This window comes from Rhodnius prolixus, unplaced genomic scaffold (genome assembly GCF_049639745.1).
Source record: "Rhodnius prolixus isolate KJV_2025 unplaced genomic scaffold, Rpr scaffold_3, whole genome shotgun sequence".
Classification (NCBI taxonomy): Eukaryota; Metazoa; Arthropoda; class Insecta; order Hemiptera; family Reduviidae; genus Rhodnius; species Rhodnius prolixus.
In genome coordinates, this window is record NW_027411603.1 from 19,268,399 (window position 1) to 19,291,515 (window position 23,117).

Sequence of the window (23,117 nt, forward strand, 5' to 3'; positions counted from 1 at the left end):
TCAACATCCTATCTATTGTGTAAAGTGCATTTATGCAGAATAGTATTATCTAAATGTGCGTGCAGGATTGTCTAAAATCTATGTTCATGAGTGAGTGTTGGTTTTTAGGAATAAGGTTAAATAACTTTACGGTAAAATAATTGGTAGTCAGCACTACTGTAGTATTCTGTATCACATTCCTACGTCTGTCACTCTCCTCTCTCTGAAGACTGGTCATTAGCTGTTATCATTGCTGAAAAAATAACTTTTCTTAATAAAGTAACTGTGCCTTTTAAGCCCTATTAACTCTTCTTCAAACTACTCTGAAAACAATTTTCTTCAATTTTGATATTCATTTTTGAACCGTAAGGAAATTCTCAGCAAAATATAAAGTAGATATTATTATTTACTTATATTACTATTTTTACCTATATTATTATATACTTATATTACTGTTTAATTATATTATTATTTACTTATATTGCTATTTACTTATATTATTATTTACTTATATTTATTATTAACTACTATGATGATCGATCCTCGTACATTGAGATTTGAATTTAATGACGTCGTGCTTTAGGTCATTAAAAAGATTCAAAAATAGAAACAGCAATTCACCGAAAATGCTCCTGCTTTTTTTTTTCAAGAGAACTATGAACTGCAAGGCGTCTGGCCGCAGGAAATTCCCAATGTGCGTTCTCGGCAAGAGCCGCTGTACTAAGTATACCAGCAAGTTTTTAAATATGTTTTTTAATGATTGATCTGAACTACTTAACTTCCCCAAAGTGATTCATTATTCTAAAGTTCTTGGAGGCATAATCGTTTAATGAATCCATAACGCTTCTCTTATCTTTTCTATCATTTTATGATGTTTTGTATTTTCCTTGTTTATGCTTTTATTTCATTATTTCTTCTGGGACCTACATAGTTTAGGATTGTGTTTTTGCTTAATTATTTATTGTATTTTTTGTATTTATTTTCGCCATAAATAAGTTATCTATGGAAGATTAGTATTAAGCAACTTATAAAGTAACATAGTTTGTAGCGCAGTTTGTTTGTTTTTTGTATAATAGAAATAAAGTGTTTCCATTCACTATTTTGTGAGTGCTTGATTTTTTTGGTGTAATAAATTTCAATATATAATGTCAAGACTGCATCTTAGTAATGGAGTATGTCAAGAACTATCGACTCTGAACGATACACTTATATCTCGTATTTCTTTATTACCAGCAGCACAGATTCTGATTTTGCTCTATGTTTTCTAGAGCACTTTTCTAAAAAGTGAAGGAAAAAATAGAGCTATTATGTACATATAATAGCTTTATTTGTTGAAATAATAATTTTTTTAATCTACTTTATATTTTGCAGAGAGTTTCCTTACGGTTCAAAAATGAATATCAAAATTGAAGAAAATTGTTCTCAGAGTAGTTTGAAGAAGAGTTGATAGGGCTTAAAAGGCACAGTTACTGTATTAAGAAAAATTATTATTTCTGCAATGATAACAGCTAATGTCCAGTCTTCAGTGAGAGGAGGGTGACAGACGTAGGAAGGTGATACAGAATACTACAGTATTGCTGACTACCAATTATTTTTACCGAAAAAATCTTATTCCGAAAAACCAACTCACTCATTCTTGAACATAGATTTTAGACAATTCTGAACGCACATTTAGAAAATTCTATTCTGCATACATGCATTTTATTATTGCATAGTTTTTATTTAATTAATATTTTTTCGATAATAATTTTTTAGATTACTTCTAGAAGGGTTAAAAGGGCCTCCTGTTAGTTGTTAGCTTTCATAAACGCACAACTATTTTCGGAGATTTAGTAACCATACCTTGGCTAGCCCTAAATAAACAATAAGCTGGTTGAAAAAAGTCCCTTTTATCCCTTTGAAATCAATAGTTCGCAATTTTCATCAATTTACTGACATTATCTGCCCAGTGTCTTATGAATTACGTGTTTTGTGAATGTTATTTTATTTTACAAATATTAAAAATTTCTATATCTTAACCAACACTTTTATTTGTATTGTAAATGTGGATCTATCACTCAAAGCTCGTATTGATATTTTTTTCTTCATTACATTTAATAAGTTAAGTTCTTATAATGATATGTCACTGTGCAGTTTCTGAGAAAGGAAGCACGTTTTCTCCAGAAAAGAATATCGGGCATAGGTCTGAGTGTTTTTTTTTAAAATACTTTTTTGCTACGTTAAAATGAATGAATTTTTTGCGATTACTGAGGAGTGTTAAAAATGAATACAACATTAAAGTAAAGTTGATAAGATTGGAACTGCTCAGTATGGAGATGCATTACTTACAATCATTTTACATTTTTCGTAGCATAGTGAAGAGAATTTTGAGTCAAGAGAGAGAAATTTCGGCGTAACTGTAGCCGAAAGCAATTTATTGTACTGTAGCCTCACTAGAGATTACCGTATATAGTAAACTACTTTGTCACTTGTTAAGATTTCTTCATAACTTGGTAAACTTCTTGCAAGATTGTTTTAGACAGCTCATGACATTTGTTACTTAATGCAGACTGAGTTTGTGACGCTTTGTAGGAGCCAATTAGGGCTTATCTATACGAAAGTAATTGCTTTCCACCTTATTCATGGACTGTTCTTTTTTTCTGGAGTCCATTCGAGTCTTTTAAAACATACACAGGACATGATAGACGAAATTGCAATAGATGTGCCATCTGTTACCAGCGATGTAAGTGGAACATCTCTTATTTTAGGCTAACTCAATATCATTATCGTTCTCAGTACATTGCTGTCAGTTTCTCTTCCTCCTCTGCTGGTGCAGAAAGGGTGGGAAAACATGTTCATTGTCTTAGATAACCCCTCTATTTATTTGAACAATGCACTAAAAGTTTTATAATTTGCTGGCAAAAAGATGTCAAGAAATGCAAATTCTTTTAAATTTGAAGTTGCTTAATAGTTCTAGTTCTAAGAAGCTAATTATCTGGTGTTAAAAATAATTTTTTTTTGTTTTTATAGTTTTGTTTGTACTGTTTCTAGTTACGACATGTTGTGCGGTACTGTTGAAGATGAGAGCTATCACTTGCTGGACGGTTTATCTCTTCTGCATGGAATGCTAGACGAAGAAAGAGATGCCTTACTAAAGGAATTTTTCAGAAATAATTACGAGGTAAACATAATTGGTTTCTGATTATTCTCTATTTAGTGAAGAAAGTTCCACAGGTTTATTGAATGTAGATAGGTTCAGCCACTTTCCCTAAAACAGCTTTAGCATTGATTTTCAATTATGACAAAGCTTTATTAAAGAAAAATCAATAGTTCTAATAATTTAATAAAACAAAACATTATTTATATAGAAGTTTGGGTTAGTGGCGGATTTGAACAATTTTGAACGGCCAGATGAAGTGGTGTGTGAAGAAGTGTAATATTAATTAAAACTTACCTTGCAAAGTTAAAGTCTATTACACAAAATAATACTTCACAATTTGAAGAATATTTTAGTTACAATCAAGAACTACATGTGTACCACTGTTACTGTTACTAACTCATTAATCAAAAATATCTAGTTTATCGGTAAATGTGTTGGTTGCAGTTGATACAATTATTTAAACTACCTGTTTTCCACCTGTTTTTGCATCAGTGATTTTAATAGAGAAATTGCAAAGAGCTCTACTAACCATTCTCTAACGCTTGAAACAGTAATAACTATTTTCACCCGTCAAATGAAACTGGTCAAATAAACATTGAAAACAAATTTAATAGAATTTACATTTAGTCACATTGTACATTTGTTCCGTGTAGAAAGAATTCGCTTTTTCTTTCTTAGCCCTTTTCCAATATTAGATGCATCATGCCAGTTTTAGGTCAATTCGTAATTAGTGTCTCTTTCCCAATTTTAAGTATAATTTTATGGGAACACTAATTTAGTCAAGCAGGGTGTTATACCGCCGTATTTTCTAACCATAGCGTCCGTGACTTATTCCATAAATCTCGTATTTCTTACTAATTATCGACCTAACATCATAAGGGAATTGAAAGTTGAAATGCTTCATTTTTGCTTTGTTATTTACTTTAACGAGTATGAATACCTTCACATGTTCTTATTTGAAAAATTCTGCTAACTACTAGTTGCAGTTTTTATATAAAATAAAACTGTCATTGGTTATTCTTCATGTTCAGTTTCCGTAAATCCAGCAAAGTCACAGGTCGTCTTGTTACCCTACACTTTTAAATAGCCTTTTACCGAGTAGTATGTCTGCCTCACTTCCGGCGTCATTCAACTTAATGTTTCTTCTTTCTATCTAAATATATTACACCTGCTTCATTTTTCTCTGTAATACTTTACGTGTCATAATATGACATATTATGTAATATATTAAACAAATAAAATAGATTTAAATTCTAACAAAAAATACTGCTTAAAATAATAAAATCAAAGATTTATTTTTTTCTTTATTATTACTAAAGCCGCCATTCAATACTTATTTATTATTCTCTTGGCGACTGAAAATAATGTTAAAAAATAGTTTAAATTAAAAAAAAAGTTAAGGTAATAATGGCACGGTTTTATAAGTTTAATTTATAAATAAAGTTTCAGTCAGAATAAACATAGTTATTTTTTATTTTTTTTCTCAGATATTCCAAAAGTACCTCATATAGTTCTTAGATTTGACTTAACGAAAAATAAAAACAAATACTAGGAAAATTGCATTAAACTGCCGTTTTAAGATACTTGGAAATTTGATTTGAACTTCACTAGACTCTCTTCGAACACAATTTCCCTCATAAAATTTTGTTGAAATTAAAATTTATAATAAACACAATGGCTTTAATATTCTACATATTCACTACAATAAAATGTCACAGTAAATGTAAGTAATATTACAGTTCTTACTGAAGACAGTATTCTCTAAGAAAATATTAAAACTCAAATTAATAGGCCTAAGAAACGTTCTATTCAAGTTCAAATGAACTTTTTGGAGGCTGCCTAAAAATACTAAATCATTCTGGTCATTTTAAGTTGTGATTGCGGTGTAAAGTTCGCCACTAAGAAATCATAATTCTAATAGAAAGTATTCGTGGAGTTACGGAAGTGAAGGTAAGTTGTTAGTCGTTTTGTAAAGAATGTTTAAAGTAATTAAAGAAATTTCTTTTCAAAACTCTGTATTCTTATGATCTCCTCTGAGTAAAAAGTGCCCTGGATTACTTGGAAAAGTAGGTCAGATTGTTAAGAGTTTTGTATGGGATGAAATGAAGGGGGTGTACTACTCGTACAAAAGCAAAGATGTTCCAGATTTACTCTACAATCAATTCAATGAATTAACATTGATTGAATTGTTGAGTAATTCGATATTTACCGAACTTTGAACAATTAGTTTTTAGTTTGTTTGTTTTAATTTAATTTCTGGTATTAATTATTTATTTAAACTAACAGATAAATTATCATGTTTGGCGCAACGTAATAAGCGTTATTATTCCATGTGAAAACTAGATGAGATTTTCTTACTACAATAAAGGTGTTTTTTTATTGTTTGATATTAAGTTATCATATTAAATTGACTACAACCGAAGATAAATATCTAAATAAAAGCAAACATAATGAATAGAACAACAGTAACAATATTTGTTATTGTTTAAGAAGTAGAATAGAGATTTTGCTTGCAATCGGACTAAATTTATTCATGAGTAACCCATGATTCGATCGATTACTTTAACAAAAAACCATCAAGTTATGAGCAGAAACTTTCGCACAGCAGCCTTTTTTATCGTTGCATGTTTTAAATAAACAAGAAAAATAAAATTTAGAAGAATCCGTAAACACGGACTAAAAAATGGCATTTCAAATGAAATTTTTGAATCTATTAACGTGTTTTTTTATGGTATTATTTTGCTTTAGAGCCGTATTTTTACTTTAATTGTAGGACAATACATTAGGTAAGTTTAGAACTTCTCTTGGAAGTGATTGTCCGAAAAGAGGTTGTAATATTTAGAAATTTTCCCGTATTATAGAAGAAACATATGATATCATTGATGCCTTTTTCATTGCACTGCCGGACTTCAAACCAATATTCGCTCATTAGAGACAAGAAAATCTATAGACAAGCAGCTGGATTCGATCCCATTTAATGCACTGACTACTGAGCAAATCCCAGTAATATTAAAAAAATCAAATGTGTGTTTAAATTCTGAATGAAAACAAAAATAATAATAATTAGGAATATTCTTATTAAAAATTAAAGTTGATATTTCAAGAAAATTTCTCAGTTATACTTTTTCATCAGTTTAAATAAAATTATCTTCTTCTAAAATTTAAAAATAATATAATTTTTCTCAGTACAGTATATTTTCTTTTATTTATTTACATATGAATAAACAAAGAATAAAAGAAATACATATAAATAACTTGGCTAGATATCAATTTAGCGTGATAAATTATCTGATGTGAGGGATGGGTATGAAAGTCACATAAATAGATAATTTGGCATCTGTCCAATAGGGTCAATGGATTATAATACTCTTTTAATTGATATTATCATGTCATGATCTTAATTAATGTCCATTTTACTTTTTCTTAATACTGAAGTTTTTAACATTAATATAAAATCACCTAGATCTTCTTGCTTAAACTAAGGTGCGTTATCTCTGATTCTTCTTTTTTTTTTAAGAAATATATTTTATACGAGGTACATGAGCTCGTGTGCAGAGAGCTCGTCCTCCAGCGAAACTCTACTAAATATAATAAACTAGTATACTACCCGTTCAGTCATTTTGGAAGGAATTTTGAAACTGATATTTTGAAGGGTTGGTTTTGGTATTAATATTTCTAAGATGTCCAGTTCAGAGTGACTCAGCATGTCTAGTGCAAGACGGAAACATAACCGAAAGTCAAAAATTTTCTCACCAAACTGATTTATCTATCTCTGATGATAGTTGAAAGTTCTAAACCCGCGAGGGATACCATAAACATGCGTGCTGAGATAGATCAAATCTAAGATTACCCACCACTGCCTAACCAGTTTTTTAATATTAATTAATATTTTTCTTCTGTGCTGCATTTTATCTTTATTTTAATGCTTTTGTACATATTTTAATATAGCGGTCGAAATAAGATCCATAGACTAGTTATAAAAGAAGTATTATTAGTTTTTATTTACATGTAATATATTATTACATATATTATACACTACCTATAACCATATACTTATTATCCTTTATTGTATTTAATTAAAATTTACATAAATATTTTAATAACATATACATTTTAATTACATGTATACACATATATTTACATAAATCCATATATTACCAGTGGCATGTTCTCTATGTCTGCTAGAATACAATGCGTACTTTAACATCCTATTAATTAATTTTAGACGAAATTGGTAAATGTTTATTTCGCAATGATCAGTATTTGAATAATTTCTATTGTCTTTGATTAATAGAGATAAACAATCCCTTCAATGCATGAATGTTTTGTTTTTCAACAAATTTCTGTACGAATTCTCTGTAAAAATAGCAATAAAAAATCTGGATATTAAACCGTAGGAGTGCTTAATGTTATTTTTAAACATTACTCTTAATGGAGAATATCTGCTGGAAATGCTTGAGAAAATAATACTTATTTTACAAAGCGGATGAATCGAAATCTGACCAAAGATTTAAAAAATGATCATTCATCTCATTTTAAAAATGTAAATTAGTTAAACTTTAATGCCGAAATTTTGATTAATAAAGTTCTACTTTCTCAACAGATGCATCCAGATATAGCAAAAACGAAGGCCATGAAAGAATATAATGAGCACAAACGTGGTAATTCTGCAGCTGAAGACGCTCGCGACGCAACTATAGGAATACTAAGTGATTCAATGGTGATTGCTCCGTTACTGCAGACGGCAATCTATCATTCAACACATGAGAGTAAAGTTAGCACTTACGTATATGTGTTCACACATCGTTCTAAAAATGGAGAGTTTCCTAATGTGAGTAGTTTTACTTTAATTTACATGGCATTAAAGTTGTTATACGAGTATTTTCCCGTTTGCCAATCAGTTTAAATACCAATTCATTGATTCTGTGAAACAAGTTTCTTGGGGTATTCCAGTTGTTATCCGAATATTTTCTATCAAACTTTTCTTGTAAGAAGGGTATGTAGTGCTAAGAGACTTAAAACATTAGTAATCCTTCGAAACCCTTCAAAGGAAAGTCATTCGACACTAAAGGAAAGAAACTTGAGGGCGCCGGTCTTCTCTAAACTAGTGCAGTTAACATTTAAAGATTAGTTGCTTTTTTATCACAATTTACTAACATACTTAAATGTTGTCATTAACAAGAGAACATTTGCCTAAGACTACCAATGCGCTGAATTAGCCTCGGCGCTAATAATCTCGCACACCGCGCTTTAAATTAAAAAATAAATAAATTTTGACTTCTATTCGTTCAAAATCACACGTAAATAATAATATGGAATGCTAAATTGAAGTAAGTGTGCAATAACTGGCAAAACATTCACGCATGTAAATACATTTCACAAATAACTATTGCTGTTCTAGCCAGTATTATATGGGCCCAAGGCGAATTGTATATTTACAAAATGGTTACAACAGCATTTCCATGGGCCAGTTCACAATTACGTCACTATGTATTTGCTAGTATAATTTCGGTAGTTTTACTGTATGCATTATGAACATAAGTCAGTGATTTGGGTGTTCTTTGCGATTAATATATGACATTTATTGTTTTCTTAGAAATTTAAATTTGTTCTGCACCCATTGATATTTATAACGAAGTACGTCACAGCTTGAAATAAGTCAGAGATAGATTTGGGATGTTGTGATAAATTTTTGATTAAGCAGCGAAATTACTAAACCCTATTTGGTTGGAGTATTACATTCCACTGAAATATAACTGCGGCCTCAGTAATTACTACAGTTACTGAGCAATTCTAAGATTTAGAAATCACTAAAAATGTAAAAATCAATAAAGTTGGTAGTAAATAAATGGTGTTAACACAGCACTGAGTTTTTATGTAGTACATAGTAGGAGCTGCGGGAAAAAACAGAAATTTTGTATGCAATGTAATTATATTTTAATTGATTTAACGTTAATTTTTGATTATTCAAATTCTTTTTCAAAACATAAGAACATCAACCTTAATTTTTTCCAGAGTCCTTGTTAATTTTAAGTTCCGAACTTAAATTCCCACTTCTGAAACCCATCTTGTATTTGCTATTTTGCTTTAAAGGATGAAGAGTATAATATTCTACAAACAATTCCTCATAAAATGCTAATTTCGAAGATTTTTTACGATCATATTACTTGCTCGTACTATGTAGATAGAAAAATTAAAAATGATAAACCTTGATGAACTAATATTTTCTCTTACAATAACTGATCCAGGAAATATAGTGGCAGTCCGCCGGGAATATATTGGTGAGACGCAGGCTTTGCACTGCTAGCTCTAGCTTGTTTAAAATACGGTTATATGAAACTTTAAAAACTTGATGGAGCTATATTGGAGGCACACAAATACCTACCTAGAAAACTCGAGGATGTTCCTTTCATATCGTTGATAATTCGATATGATCTCAGATAGCAACGACTAAGAATGCTGACCAAAATGATGTCTGAAAAATAATTAAGAATGTTTATCTTTGGATAAAAAAAACGGAATATCCACCTATTTACGGAGAAATATACCAATTTATTTAACGAGAATTTATTTATAATTAGAATTTGGTTTGGTTTTTAAACTTGACTGTAAATGTAGATGGAATTTCGCAAAGGAGCTAACAACCGGGTGAGTAGTAGGAACTTGATTAGTGTATTTAGGCTAAAAATGAAAATGAGCGATGTAATAAATTTTAACGAGAATTGGAAGAAAATCTTGAAAAAAAAGGAGTAGTCGATAATATAAGAATAAGTGAGTTTTTATGCAGAGGAAAGAGATCTTAAAGATAGAATTATGCCTAAGGTAAACTATAATTAAGTCCATAATCTTATAATGCCGCAGATGGCTACGACATTACACTTTATTTTGTGATACCATTTGCCATTTTAACTTGCTTAATACTTTTATTTAATGATAATGCCTTATGAAAAGTTATTGAAGTAAAATATAAGAAAGTTTGGAGAGGTTTTGTTAAGTCGAATGTAGAATAAAGGAGATCCAAGTTTTTGGGTGATTCATAAAGATATTGATTTGAAAATATGAATAATCATTATAAGAGTAGAATAATAATGCGTAAAATTATCTCCGTCAGTCTGCTTTTTTTTATGCGGTCTTGAATGTAAGCCTTCTTTATTGAGGGTGTGAGTTTGTTTGTTGAATATATTTTCCCTTATCTGTTTTTCTCTTATCTTTTCCTGTCAATTACTTTTCTAGAGCCTCAGAGGTTTCTTTCATACTTTCATACCTGAAACATTCTGTTTATTAAACTAAGCCTCTCCCTTAATTTCAAAATTCCTGCAATAATAATAATGATTTGTTTTTAATTAAAAAAAAAATTAATTTTACTTAAAAAAGTAAATTACTTCGCCTGTTTTTCAAATCAAATATATTGTCTAAATAAAGGTGCTACACTAAAGTATCATTGCTTTATCATTATAAAAATAATATTGTTTTATCATTTCAAAATAGCTATCATAAATAGTGGAGGAAATGGTTAAAATACAAAAGAGTCTTTTTTAATCTAATTCAGGGTAAATCAGTATTGTGTATAAGCTGGAAGTTTCTAACCTCAGATAAAACTTGAAAGTGTGGCTCAATAAGAACTTTGGGTGACATTTTCACTTTAAAATGGATTTGTACGTCTTGTATGAGATTAGTTACTTGAAATTGCACTTGAAGGATCGCTTAGCTGAGATATGATGTGGTATTGGGTTCAGTCCCTTTGCCTTGGATTTTATTTATTATTATGCAGATTTAAAGTATTTTCTACTATCCGCCATCTAATTGTTGATTGCACATTATTCTGGTGAGAAAGAGTCGCTAATAGTTTATTTATTTATATTTTTTCATCCTTTTGTTACTACCATACTAAATAATTAAAATTATTGTTTAGCTGTATTTAATTTTGTATTTATTCATTTATTTTAGGCTGAAAGAAGTATACATGGTGAAGATTTACCTTATGTATTCGGCGTTCCCTTAGAAGGTCCCAGTAACCATTTCCAAGGCACCTACAGTGCTCAAGAAGTTCTACTTTCCGAAGTAATAATGTCTATGTGGACTAATTTTGCTAAAACAGGGTAAGGTTAATTTTAATAATTAATATTTTTCACAATGATGTAATACTTATTATTATTTTAATCGTATATGTAATAATCAATTTGATACTGCTGTTCTTTTTAAAAATAGGAGCTTAAGTCAATCAATAAGGGTAGTCCTAACTTTGGCTGTTATTAATTTATTTCAGATTGTTCTTTCGATACACTTTGTAATTCTTTTGCATTAATTGATTCCGTTTTGCTTTCTTGATCATTGTTTCTTTTCATATATAAATAAATGTAATTTAATAACAAAGTGATGCCTTTTTGCTGAAAAGCAGTGATACTTTTTGCCCAACTTCCGATTACGTATCGCGGACGGAGGCGTATAGCAAACCTACTGTACTATAAATTCCTTTTATTAACCGTTAAATAAATTCCAAGGGTCCGCCTCTAACCACTCGAATACCACAGACAACCTTAAATAAATTTGCCTAAATATATTTACTACTTCTACGTTTTTATCAACCTTGAATTTTAAAACACAAATAATTATTTCTAGCATTTTCAAATTTGTAGAACTGTATACTAAAATCGATCCTACCTAAGTGAAGACGAAATCCCTACATCATACTCCTTAATGTTCCTCTGGTCATTTATGAAAGTCCGAAACTGGTCAGAGATGCAATAAACATGCGTGCTAAGATGGATAAAATCCAAGATATTGGCCAGCTCTGTGGACCTAACCACGTTTTCAAATATCCTCATTCATTCTCAAAACAAGCGAATTAATAAAACATTGATAGTTCTATTTGTACAGCTTTAAAGAAAATCAAAGTGCTTCTTTTGAGAAAATCTTAAACGACAGATGCTACATTTTTCGAATTAACAGTAAAAGTATCAGCTTAATAAGTAGCACAATTTTCAGTTTTTTTTTTGTAAATACAAAATTTGAAGAATAATTTTATGTTTGAAACTGTGCACTTTAAAGTAGGTGGTAGTTTCATATTTTGAAACTTGACCACTGATATTTATATTTGACAATATTTTTAGCGATCTGCCTTTTTGTTAAAAGAAATCCAAATGGGCCGAAGAGGTACAACTTCGTAACGTTGACCAGTCGTGAGTGGGCAATATATGATAATATAACCTGGCCACTATTTGATCCGCATTTGCAAACTTATTACAGATTAGGTAAGTCTTTTATAATGTAAATTTAATATGAAATTTAAATCTTAAATATTATTGTAAATCAGAATTTGTTAGTGCATTGGGAGAAGTGCATTGAGTAGAAAATAAGAATAAAAAGCACTTTATCTCAGGAGTTAAAAAAAAAAGAAGAAAAATATTGGCGAACAGAGAATTACTCAAAGAGATTCAGGCACCAACTCAAGAGGAGAGAGAATGAGAGAGGAGTGAGAGAAATACATACTTAACTTGATAAACCATTACCTCAGCTTTTTCTCAAAAGATTAGTGAATATCGGGCTATAGTCGCCGACAACGCTAGATAAGCCTAGGACCAATTATTTTTTTTCGTGAATCCAAACTCTAAAAACTAACTTTAAAACTTGTAACTTACCTCCTTAAGGAAGAAAATTACACTTATACTATTGCTCACACCCCTTAAAAAAGACTTTAAGAGCCCTGTTTCCGTAAAGTAAGCCAAGGCAGTTTCGAGTCTGGACTTCGATCGTATGCATCGAATCCATATGTACAAGTTCCTTTTTTCTTGTTAAAATGGGATTTTGGAGGTGATGGAGTTGTATCGCAGCGCTAGTTTGGCAACTCTTTTTATTTTTATTGGAAGTTTCCATACAGCTAGTGATGTCAATAGCTTTGATCAACCTGAATGAACTGATTTCCATCTTTCACGATACTCAAGTTTATTTATTTATCCAGGATTAAACAATTCCAAATTTACAAACACTATTAAACAAGTAAATAAAATATTGATAAATTTTCTTCTTTCTAATTAATTTCTTGGCGTGATTAAATTTCTAGGCATACCGCCAGGACTAGGGCATAAATATAAGGACCACAAAGTAAGATTTTGGAATTACCTACCAAAATTTTTGAGCGATCTAGCTGAATCACCAGATCCGGTACAAAGATATAACAAAACCTTTAGTACTACTGATAATATCTTTACAATAAATTATTTCGAACTAACACATTTCATTAATGTATGGTTTAATGTTTGAATAAATTCACTTCACTTAGTGAGCATGTTTGCATTCATCAACAAGCTGCTGAATATAAATCGAATGTCATCGTAATTTTGTTTCACGCTAACGCTGAATATCAGTTGCTTTGACAAAAGTAAATCATATAAATATTCCAAAATGTTTGATAATACATTATTTAATGCATAGATGTTTGTCTGTAAAACTTAGTAAATCATATTAAAAGTGTTAGGATAATTTTCTATGACTATTGCTTAAATTACGGAAATATTTAAAAATCTTGTATTGTTTTGTCTGATAAAATATGATTTTAGAATCATGCTCAAAGAAGATAATTAGTTTATTTTGATTCAACAGGAATTTCTAATTTAGTGGATATTAATCGCCAGCAGCTAAGGGGCACTTCCTGACTTAAAAACGTGTTATGCATGAATAAATGTTTTTACATTTATGTATTTTATAAAAAAAAATTTCTTAACGAACTATTCGTTGATTAAAAATTAAAAAGAATAATTTGTGTGCATTTGTAAGTTAACATTACTAACAAGTTCTCGATATTATTATTTTCTATTGACGTTTTGATCTATCCCTGAATGGATTTCATGGGACCGGGCTACTACACCGCGAGTTAATGCACCTTCCGGGCCACTCACGATTAAGAAGAATCTCTTGAGTCCGGTCTGCTTATTTAGGATTCTGGAGAGTGGCTCCGGGAAACGCTCGAAGGCATTAGTTTTCTTCCCTGAAAAAGTGAATCGTCAGCTGTGCAATATATATTTTGATAATATTTACTGGTCTATGTTTACCTATTTTTTCCAGGCGGGCTTTGCTAGAGCCATCATTTTAATATAAATATTTTTCCAACAAAACACAATTTTAATTATTTGCGGGTCTGTATGAATCACGATTATGACTGGTATTGTGGGGCAAAAAATGACCCCATGTGCATCCTTAGTTACTATTTACGATTACTATTCTCGTAGCTCGCGCCTATTTTTAAGTATAATAGTTAATTTCTGAAAATTTAAATTTGGTTAATCTAATATTGAAATTCATCGGTTTTTTCCTTTGTTAAGCGCTTTAAAATAATCATAGCTTCTTTGAGGTTAATGAAATGAGGGGTACTGGATTTATGAATTCTACGAAGAGCGTATAATTTCTACCAATAGTTTAATTTGTGAATAAAGTTAAATTAACTGCTGCAACACACTACATTCTTGTTCGATTTTTCCATGTTTTGATTTGAGATTTGTAGCTGTAGTTATACATTATGCCTAACATCAGAATGAAAAACTTTCAGCCCAGTCAGTAATAAGAGATATAATAAATTGTGCCAAACAGTGGTTTTAGCATGGTGTTAGTTTTTGCGTTTTCGCATTTGTAAATGTTATAATTATATCCTTGGGCTTTCAGATTGTTATTTTGAAGGCTGTTAGAATTTTTTTATCTGGGTAAGGGTGGATAATAATGGGAGGCATTTGGAGGATCTCCTAAGAACAATTGTGCTAGAGGCTATTTTTAATTAGTTTATTAGTTCGTTCTACTGACTAAATTATTTCTTACCAATAAAAAAATATATCACAAATGTGAAAAAAAACTTTTCAATCGATTGCTAAAGTCCAATTTATCTTAAGTTCTAACAGATTCATTCCTGCCATTAAATTGAGTCACTTCTTCTAAATTTTTGCTTTTTGCTTCAACTTAGGTGAACTCCTTTCCCCGAAAGGAGGATTTATTTCTAAAATCGCTTTCTTTTTGGCCAGCTCCTGTGTTAAATCAAAGAGTTCAAATACTAATAACATAAATCTTAAACTAAATTTATTCTTAAGCATTTATATAGTGGAAAAAATAAAATAATTGCTTCTTATATTTGCAGCGACCAACTTGGATTCGTGAACAGGGTTCTTCGACATATCCAAAATATGGGCCGTACTTCCCAAGAACACATCGCACCACCAAAAAACCAATCTATGGAATAGTCAGTTTTACAGAACACGATCAAAACGTCCAACAAATTGATGACGATGCTGTTCAAACTACAGAACTTATTGATGCAGGGCAGCCAATTAATACTGCTTCATCGTTTGCTTTATCTGTTATAATTGTTATTGGCATTTGTTTTCTAATTATTAATGTTATCTCTTTCTTCATAGTATATTACCAAAAAAGAAATTTGAAAAAGGAAAGATCGGAAATAGAAATGAATAATCGTTTTAGAATCGGTACAAGCCCCAGTTTACCAGATCTTGATATTGAGATAAATGAAAATAGGAAAAGAGCTGAAATTAGGAGTATTCTCAAATCTAACGAAAGGCTATATGATGCTGTAAAAAAGAAACCTTCTCAGCATAAATGGACAAGTATGTACAATCCAGGAAGTTCAAGTACAGTTACCATTGATCCGCACACAAAGGTAGCTCAATGGATGAGACAAGATTCAATGAAAATTGTACATAATCCAAAGTCTGTTACGGATAAATCGTCGGAAACAGATAAATTCTCTACTATAACCACGCCAAGAGCGAGTTTAAAAACTAAGAAAATTTCCGTAGCTGTTGATGCAACACCCAGTTCCCGAGGTGCAAGCGTATTGAAGCAAACTCCAATAGAACTAACAAAATCAATGGATAGTGGAAAGAAAAAATTAGGTACCTTAAGGCCAGTTTTAACAAGATTCGACGCCTTGTCTGACGATACGGAACTAAGTTCTACACATTCTCGAACGATGTCAGATCCTGTGCACTCACTTCCAGATTCACCACACCAAGAAGTAAAGTCCTTAAGCACATTTGAACCAATACCAAAAGATATTAACGTGACTTGTCGAGAAGATACATCTGATCAACCAATGACTCCGGAAGAAGCGTTGGATAACATTAGAAGGCGTAATTTTCCAAAAGTATTGCCAGATTTTCCAGACGAAGATACAGACGGTGTGACTCGTTTAAAAAGAATGTCCTTGCCTCAACCCGGGGAAATTCATAAAGAGATTATTGGAAAGAAAATTCCTCCTCCACCTCCGCCAAGAGTGTCAACATTGGCAAGAAAGCCTGCAACCAGTAAGAACACCGTCCCAAATTTTATGACCACTCATAAAGAGCTGGGTGAATCAAGTGAAGCATCTCAACAAGTAAACTTAACGGATAAACCAAAGAAAAGACCAGAACCGAGAGTGATAATAAAACCATCGTTAACCGATCCTAACTTAAAGAAAAGTACAAATAACAAAATTCCTAGAGTAACACATCAACAAAATTTAGACAGACCATCCCACTTGACAAATCAAAGGCCTCAACAAGTAAAAAAAACTGAAGACAGAGGTGGGGGAGGAATAAAACAGAAAGGAAATCCCCGGAGTAAGACTACGTCAACAGAAACTTCAGGCACCTCTGGCAGTTCGGTGTCGAGCGCATCCACTGTCAGAAAATCCGATAAGAGTTGAACGAAACATGAGTTCCTGCTAATACAATGTACTTCAAGATTTATTTTCTTTTTTAAATAGGTTAGCGAATGTAAGTAAATCTGTTAGTTACATTTAGGATGACTACGTGTCCAATGTAACTGTAAATTATAATTTTCTACACAATTTTAAGCCTACTCAAAAATGAATAGTTAAAGTGCTAATAATACATTTATTTCATTTTTTGAATGGATGAAGTCATTAGTGCCTCATGTATTTTATTGTTGTTAAAATGCTCAAAAGAACGTTCTATTTTTTATAAAATAAATATATAATTTAAGTGAACAGTATTAATATTTATTGTTCCATAAGTATTATCTCTATTTTTAAACAAAATAAATAAAATGACAGATTTTATAAAGGTATATATAATACAGAAACTGTAATTTAATGTACAAATTGTTTATCTCATTTAGTATCTGTAATTGTATTATATTTGTAACTTACAATATTATTAATAAAATAATTTTTATTTAATGAACAATTATATTGTTCATTTTTTGCAGACATTAATAAATTTAAAATGAAACAAAAAACCCTACACTATTTATCTTTGCCCGCCGATCTAAAAGTTGTGGACATATGTATTGTTAAACAAATAGCAAAAAAGTTCACGTTCTTACTCAAAATTGACCAAAATTATTAGTGTTTGCGGAAATGTTTTTTTTTAGAGGAGCCTATTTCATCTAAATAAATAATTTCAAGATAAAACGTTTTTAGAAAGGAAGCAGAAGCTCAGAATTAGATTTTATTCAAAATTATTGAAGTTCAGGAAAATTTGAATTGACTTAAAACTGTTTTATTTGAAAACTAGATCCTCCTTTCTTATGGGAACTCCGGATTCGAAATACAATATAGTTATAAAACAATTTTTTCCCAAGCTTCCAGCCAATAAACTAGGTCATCTTCACGTCTGCGGAACTGTTTTACAATAACAGAATTACAATGTACATTAATTTTATATAAAAATAGTTCACAAAAAATTAATTACCTTAAGCAATTAAAAATTATATTTTTTACCCAGTTTTTAAAATTCATTTTAGAGAACTATTATTTATATCAAATTAATTTACACTATAATTCTGTTACTGTAAAAGGTGTACCACAGAAGATGACCTAGCCCCCTAGGTCTGATAGCTTAGCAAAAAAATAAAAATTATGACTGAAATTGGGAATATTCTTTTGAATTAATGAAGCAGAGATCAAGAACGATTAAAAATACACTACTATATGAGTAAAACCTTTGTTGCTAGCTTTATGAAGAAATTATGTAACTTTAACATACAAGTGAAAATTTTTTCTTCGATTTTTTATTTTTTCCAAACTGGCTCAACTGCACGAAAGTAACGTTATTCTAAATTCCATCATTGTAGCTTAAAAAAAAATCGCCCTGGTGAAGTGGGCTTAGATTCAGTCATCCTACATTATTGCATTAAAAAAAACAGCAGATCCGTGAATTTCAGCTCGTAACATCCTTTTTTATTAAACAATGTAAGAACAAGAGAAAACAGAGATCGTAATTGGAATTCAATGACTTGAGGACTGGAGTTTGTGTTGAAGGTATTTTACCTAAGCAAGTACCTGACAAAAGCTAAACTTATGAGTTGGTCGATGGATTTAAACCTGCAAACTACGCTGTCTGCGTGTCCTAATCTGCCTCGTATCATCCTATTTAGTGGTCTCACCTCCAAATCACGATCTTTTAGATGTCCTTATATTCTAGGAAAATTAAAGAAAAGAAAACTTATACTTTTGGGGTGTACAGTTATTTGGAAAGTAATGTCATAAGAAATAGTTAAGGAATTGTAAGTAGGAATTGAAAAAAAGTAGCAAACAAAATGTACCTACTTCTAAACTGACCTAGAGTTTACTTGTTGGTAAAATGATAGATTACAACGGGAAGTTACTTTGCACCTGATTTATTATTCATAGTTGGTCATCGAGCAAATGACTTACATATTACATGGAAGCATTCAGTACCCTAGCATTTTACCTGTTATCATCGTCGCTCACCACTCAAGAGGCTGTTTTCTTACATTTTATTACATAAGCGAAAAACACAAATTTAAAAATTATAGTAGTAATTTAAATGGTTGATGTATTATTATGTATTCTGTAAATTACTTTGGGAGTAGTGATTTTTTTCTTATAATGATTGGCTATTATTATTTTAATTCTTTTTTTAAACCTTTAACTTTTTTTTTTGCTAGGAGCTCTCTGTAATGTAAAGTACAATTTTTTTTTGTATATTATTATATAATAATTTAAATAAAAGAAGGGTTGTGCTTACCTTACAATCGAGTCATAGTATAACTGATTTCTAATTAAATATTTCTAAGTTCCCTGAAACTTATTAAATTTTAAAAAATTATAGTTTTACCTTCTACCCCTTCGGGAATATGTAACATACAGACTAATTACATAAAGTTGCATTGCATAAGGAATTTTTATTCGCCGAATGGATCCAGTTTTATCTTTCCTTTCATTAAACAATATTTTTAAATGTGGATTCTTTACATTTGTAATAGTAAATACCAATAATTTGTACTGTCTAAACTGATGAAAGATCTAATTTTACTCCTTGCAGAGTCAGGAGGTTGAGTTATGTCGTTAAAAGTGATTTTGTTATTCACATAATGGTATTAAAAGATTGATAACTATCTTTTTTGATTTTATCAGTCGTACCATGCATGTTAATTGTATCCCTAACCGGTTTCGGATTTTCAAATAGATCAAGAACTTGCGTGCTAAAATCAAATAAAAGAAATTAAAACTTCCAGCAGTATTTAATGTCAGTAGTTAGCACTTGTGAAACATGCAGATAGATTGAAATTTTCTTCGAAATTTTTACATTTTCAGTCAGTATTTAGATTTTTTTTTTTTAACTATTATAGAGAAACGAAATATCATGACTCATAAAGACCGATCGAATAGGCATGTGAGATTTGACGGGGCATATCACTAATAGCAAAAAATTCTTACTCTTCTTGTCAAACATCTTTAGTAAATTTTAAGTTTCTATATACCGCTTCTTTCGTATTATTTACCATTTTCTACGTTGGAAAAAAATTTGCAACGACGAAGAAAATCAGGATGTTTGAAGCTTGGTATCAGTTGTGTTGGCTCAGAATGGGTTCAGAAAATTAAAGGCCCATATTTTATAAACGATTCAATAGAATCGAATAGATTTTCATTCAACTTTTTTGGTTTAATTTCATTCATTGTTAAAATTATCGCTTATTTCAAATAAATCGCTGTATCGTAGTAGACATTTTGGAGTGAGATTATTTTATTTTAAAAAATGAATTAAAATTCAATAGAATTCAAAAAAATGAATAAAATAACGACGAGTCATGCACTGGAAAAAGCTCCAGACGCCAGTGACCTCAGATATTGAAGCATCATAAATTAAAAAATAATAACACTCATGAAAATCTTAATAAGGTAAAGGAAAGAAAATCCATATTTTCCACAATGCATTCTCCGGAGGAAGGTGTTAATTCAAACCACGTAACGACGTAAAAAATGCAAGCTTGGCAAAAGTCCCAGAAAAAACTCACACAATGACTAGAAAATACAATTTTAGTTACTGTCAGCAAATATCAAAAGGTATTAAACTCTGGGCAATGAAGTAAGTATTCTTGACTTTCGAAATTTTATTTAAATTTTGAAATTTCATGATAACATATGAAATAAAAATTATAATTTAATATATAAAATCCCAAAGTTGAAAGAAAATTCGGAAATTGTAGAACGAAGTAGTAAAATCACGTTTATCTTTAAATTAAAATATAAATATTTTTTTATAAACATTTTTTAAATAAATTTTTGACTTTTAAACCAAATTATTTTTTTTAAATTGTTATTGAAATCATTTCCATTGTTTTTATAAAAAAAGGAGGGTACGATTTAAAGTTGCATATTAAAACCAAAAACACTTTACCTCTTCGGCTAATTTCTGATTTTTTTTTTTAAATATATTATTATTTTAACTACATAACATCACTTGAATTTTACAAATATACATATGTATTTTAGTGGTACATATGCAAATAATTTGTTATTCTTAATTTATAGTTAATAATTTATTTCATTTAATATTTACAAATATTTCTGATTTGTTTCTGTTTTTATAATTAAAAATCTGAATAAATTTCTATATATTACATATATGCAATGTCTCAGTTCTTTAAATTAAAGTCAGTTTTATAATATATATTTTTCTGAATAAAAAGATCAACTTATTAAAAAAAGTAAATAAATTAGTAACTTTTTTTAATTAATATTTCAGATATATAAGTATACACAATATTTACACACGATAACCGCTTTTTTTACACAAACAAGTTTTTCTTTAATTTTACCCACTTTTTCACTGAAGAAGAAATTTCTATTAACTAAATAATTAAATCTTTATATATATAAATTAACCGACGATGATTATAAATTTACCAATGGTGGCTATAAATTTACAACGATGGCTATAAATTTACCAACAGTGGCTATTAATTTTTTTAAATATAAAATTTCCTGCGAAAAATAAAGATTTTTTTCAATAAAAAAAGAAAAGTATATTTTAGAAAACGAATATGATATATCAGACTCTCATTTCAGATATTGCAGCTTGTGGCACTCTAAGTGGAGGCTTATTAGTAGTAGCGTTGGTTTTAGCAGCCTCTTGATTGAGCAGTGGTTGTGATTCTGGCGGAGACTTACTTCTCGGAGCTGGCGGTGGTCTTGGTAAATGCATGCCAGCTGAACCATTCGGTGGTAAATCACCTTTAATATGTCTTGGTAGTGTGGCCAGTGAGTGTTGCTGAGACATAGCAGCGTGTGACCTCGGCAATGTACCACCAGTTAAGATTACTGAATCATCCACATCAACAATAACTGATGCTGATGGGGGAAAACTTTTCCCAGATTCAAAACTAGACACTCGTTGCTGCATATTTTTCACATCCATTCTAGTTTTATCTCTTTGGTAATAAACACCGGCAAATATTAGTATGTTCAATATCAGCAAACTACAACCAATCGCTATAGTTACACTCAACGCTGTCGAGTATGCTGCATACCCGGCAGCTTCAAAATTGGCAAGAGTATCTGTACTGTTGGCTACATGTTGATTAACATATCCTTGGTTTATCTGCACACTAACACAGGTGGTTACCATAGTTTCCATTGTGGTCACTGGTAATAGTACTTCTGCCACAGTACCATTTATTCCAGCACGTCTTTGTATTTCTTGTGCTTTTAAGCCGTTTCTACTTAATGGATCAGCTCTAACCACTCCGTCATATAAATCGTCATCATTATGATTTCTAAATAGATTATGTCTAGCGGCAACATCTTCCATACCAGCACGATGTAATTCTGGGATCAGCCGAAGCCAAACTGATAAACTGTGAGCTCTATAATGATTCTTCATCTTAAGCTTCATACCTGTAACAAAATAAATTTGGCGTCAATTAATAATTTTTATCATTAGGATAAATATTGAGGCTTGCTGCTAAGAAGTCTGTAGAAATTACTATATTTGTAAAAAACCGAAGTGTACTAGTTTTGCATCAAAACTACTTTATTTATGTACATCACAGAGCTTTTTCTGGATCAAATGACGGGGCTCAGAGCCAGTTTTCAGAAAAGAGATGTGCACAGGAATTAGAATAATAAGGGAATCGTTCAGTTATTTTAATAGACAGGAGTTTTATGGATTACGCATGCTTTAGTTTTTTGTTTTGTTTTTTTTGAAAGGGTGGTTAGGTTAGGTAAATTGGTGAAAGGATTAAATTTGGAGTCCACTCCTAAGTATAGTACTTGCAAAAGATTGATTCTCATTCAGTTTATTTCTGCAGGGAATAAGCTTAGGAAATATTTGATACGGAGTAATTTTTGTTTTATTTTGAAACTGTGAGACCGTGATTAGAGCAACATTTCATGCAGAACTAATGTACTAAGCACAGATTATTTCGGTTAACCGATTATCTATAAGTCTTGAATTTAATGGTTCTCGACAAATGAAACAATACAAACAATTTAAAGAACGATTTCAAAACATTGTTTGTTTCATTTCATTTTTTAATTTAGGCTGAAGAACCAAACATTCCACGTCACTAAATCCCACCAAAAATGAAATGTTGTTAAAATAAAACTGAAAAGAAATTATCATCCAAAGTTAAGGACTTATGCACACCATTCAAGGAAAGTTGCGCTTTCTCTTTTTTACATATTTTTAACACAATCATCCTGCCAAATCTAATTGTGATACACAAATTGCCTACAATTATTTTGTTTTAA

At 30.4% G+C, this 23,117-nt stretch overlaps 2 protein-coding genes and 1 long non-coding RNA gene across 38 annotated transcripts in view; 1 reads left to right on the forward strand and 2 right to left on the reverse strand.

Annotated features, from left to right (window-relative positions):
• LOC141452374 (neuroligin-4, Y-linked-like) overlaps positions 1-17,304 on the forward strand; it is a 232,185-nt gene extending 214,881 nt beyond the window's left edge. For all 13 annotated transcript variants that reach the window (XM_074124418.1, XM_074124423.1, XM_074124422.1 and 10 more), the window contains 6 exons: positions 3,010-3,139; positions 7,722-7,949; positions 11,066-11,217; positions 12,251-12,369; positions 13,179-13,279; positions 15,237-17,304. In XM_074124418.1, coding sequence (XP_073980519.1) covers positions 3,010-3,139; positions 7,722-7,949; positions 11,066-11,217; positions 12,251-12,369; positions 13,179-13,279; positions 15,237-16,802 — 2,296 coding nt within the window. In that variant the 3' untranslated portion in view covers positions 16,803-17,304. The remainder of the gene's footprint in view (positions 1-3,009; positions 3,140-7,721; positions 7,950-11,065; positions 11,218-12,250; positions 12,370-13,178; positions 13,280-15,236) is intronic.
• LOC141452386 (uncharacterized) lies at positions 7,188-19,084 on the reverse strand. Its single transcript, XR_012457363.1, has 7 exons — positions 18,814-19,084; positions 14,924-15,126; positions 13,906-14,102; positions 11,097-11,207; positions 10,706-10,940; positions 9,504-10,382; positions 7,188-7,474 (listed from the first exon to the last, which is right to left on the reverse strand). It is a non-coding gene; the product is annotated as an uncharacterized lncRNA (long non-coding RNA).
• A 2,083-nt stretch (positions 19,085-21,167) lies between these two features.
• Positions 21,168-23,117, reverse strand: part of LOC141452377 (neuroligin-4, X-linked-like) — a 673,353-nt gene continuing 671,403 nt past the window's right edge. For all 24 annotated transcript variants that reach the window (XM_074124433.1, XM_074124455.1, XM_074124453.1 and 21 more), the window contains one exon: positions 21,168-22,262. In XM_074124433.1, coding sequence (XP_073980534.1) covers positions 21,418-22,262 — 845 coding nt within the window. In that variant the 3' untranslated portion in view covers positions 21,168-21,417. The remainder of the gene's footprint in view (positions 22,263-23,117) is intronic.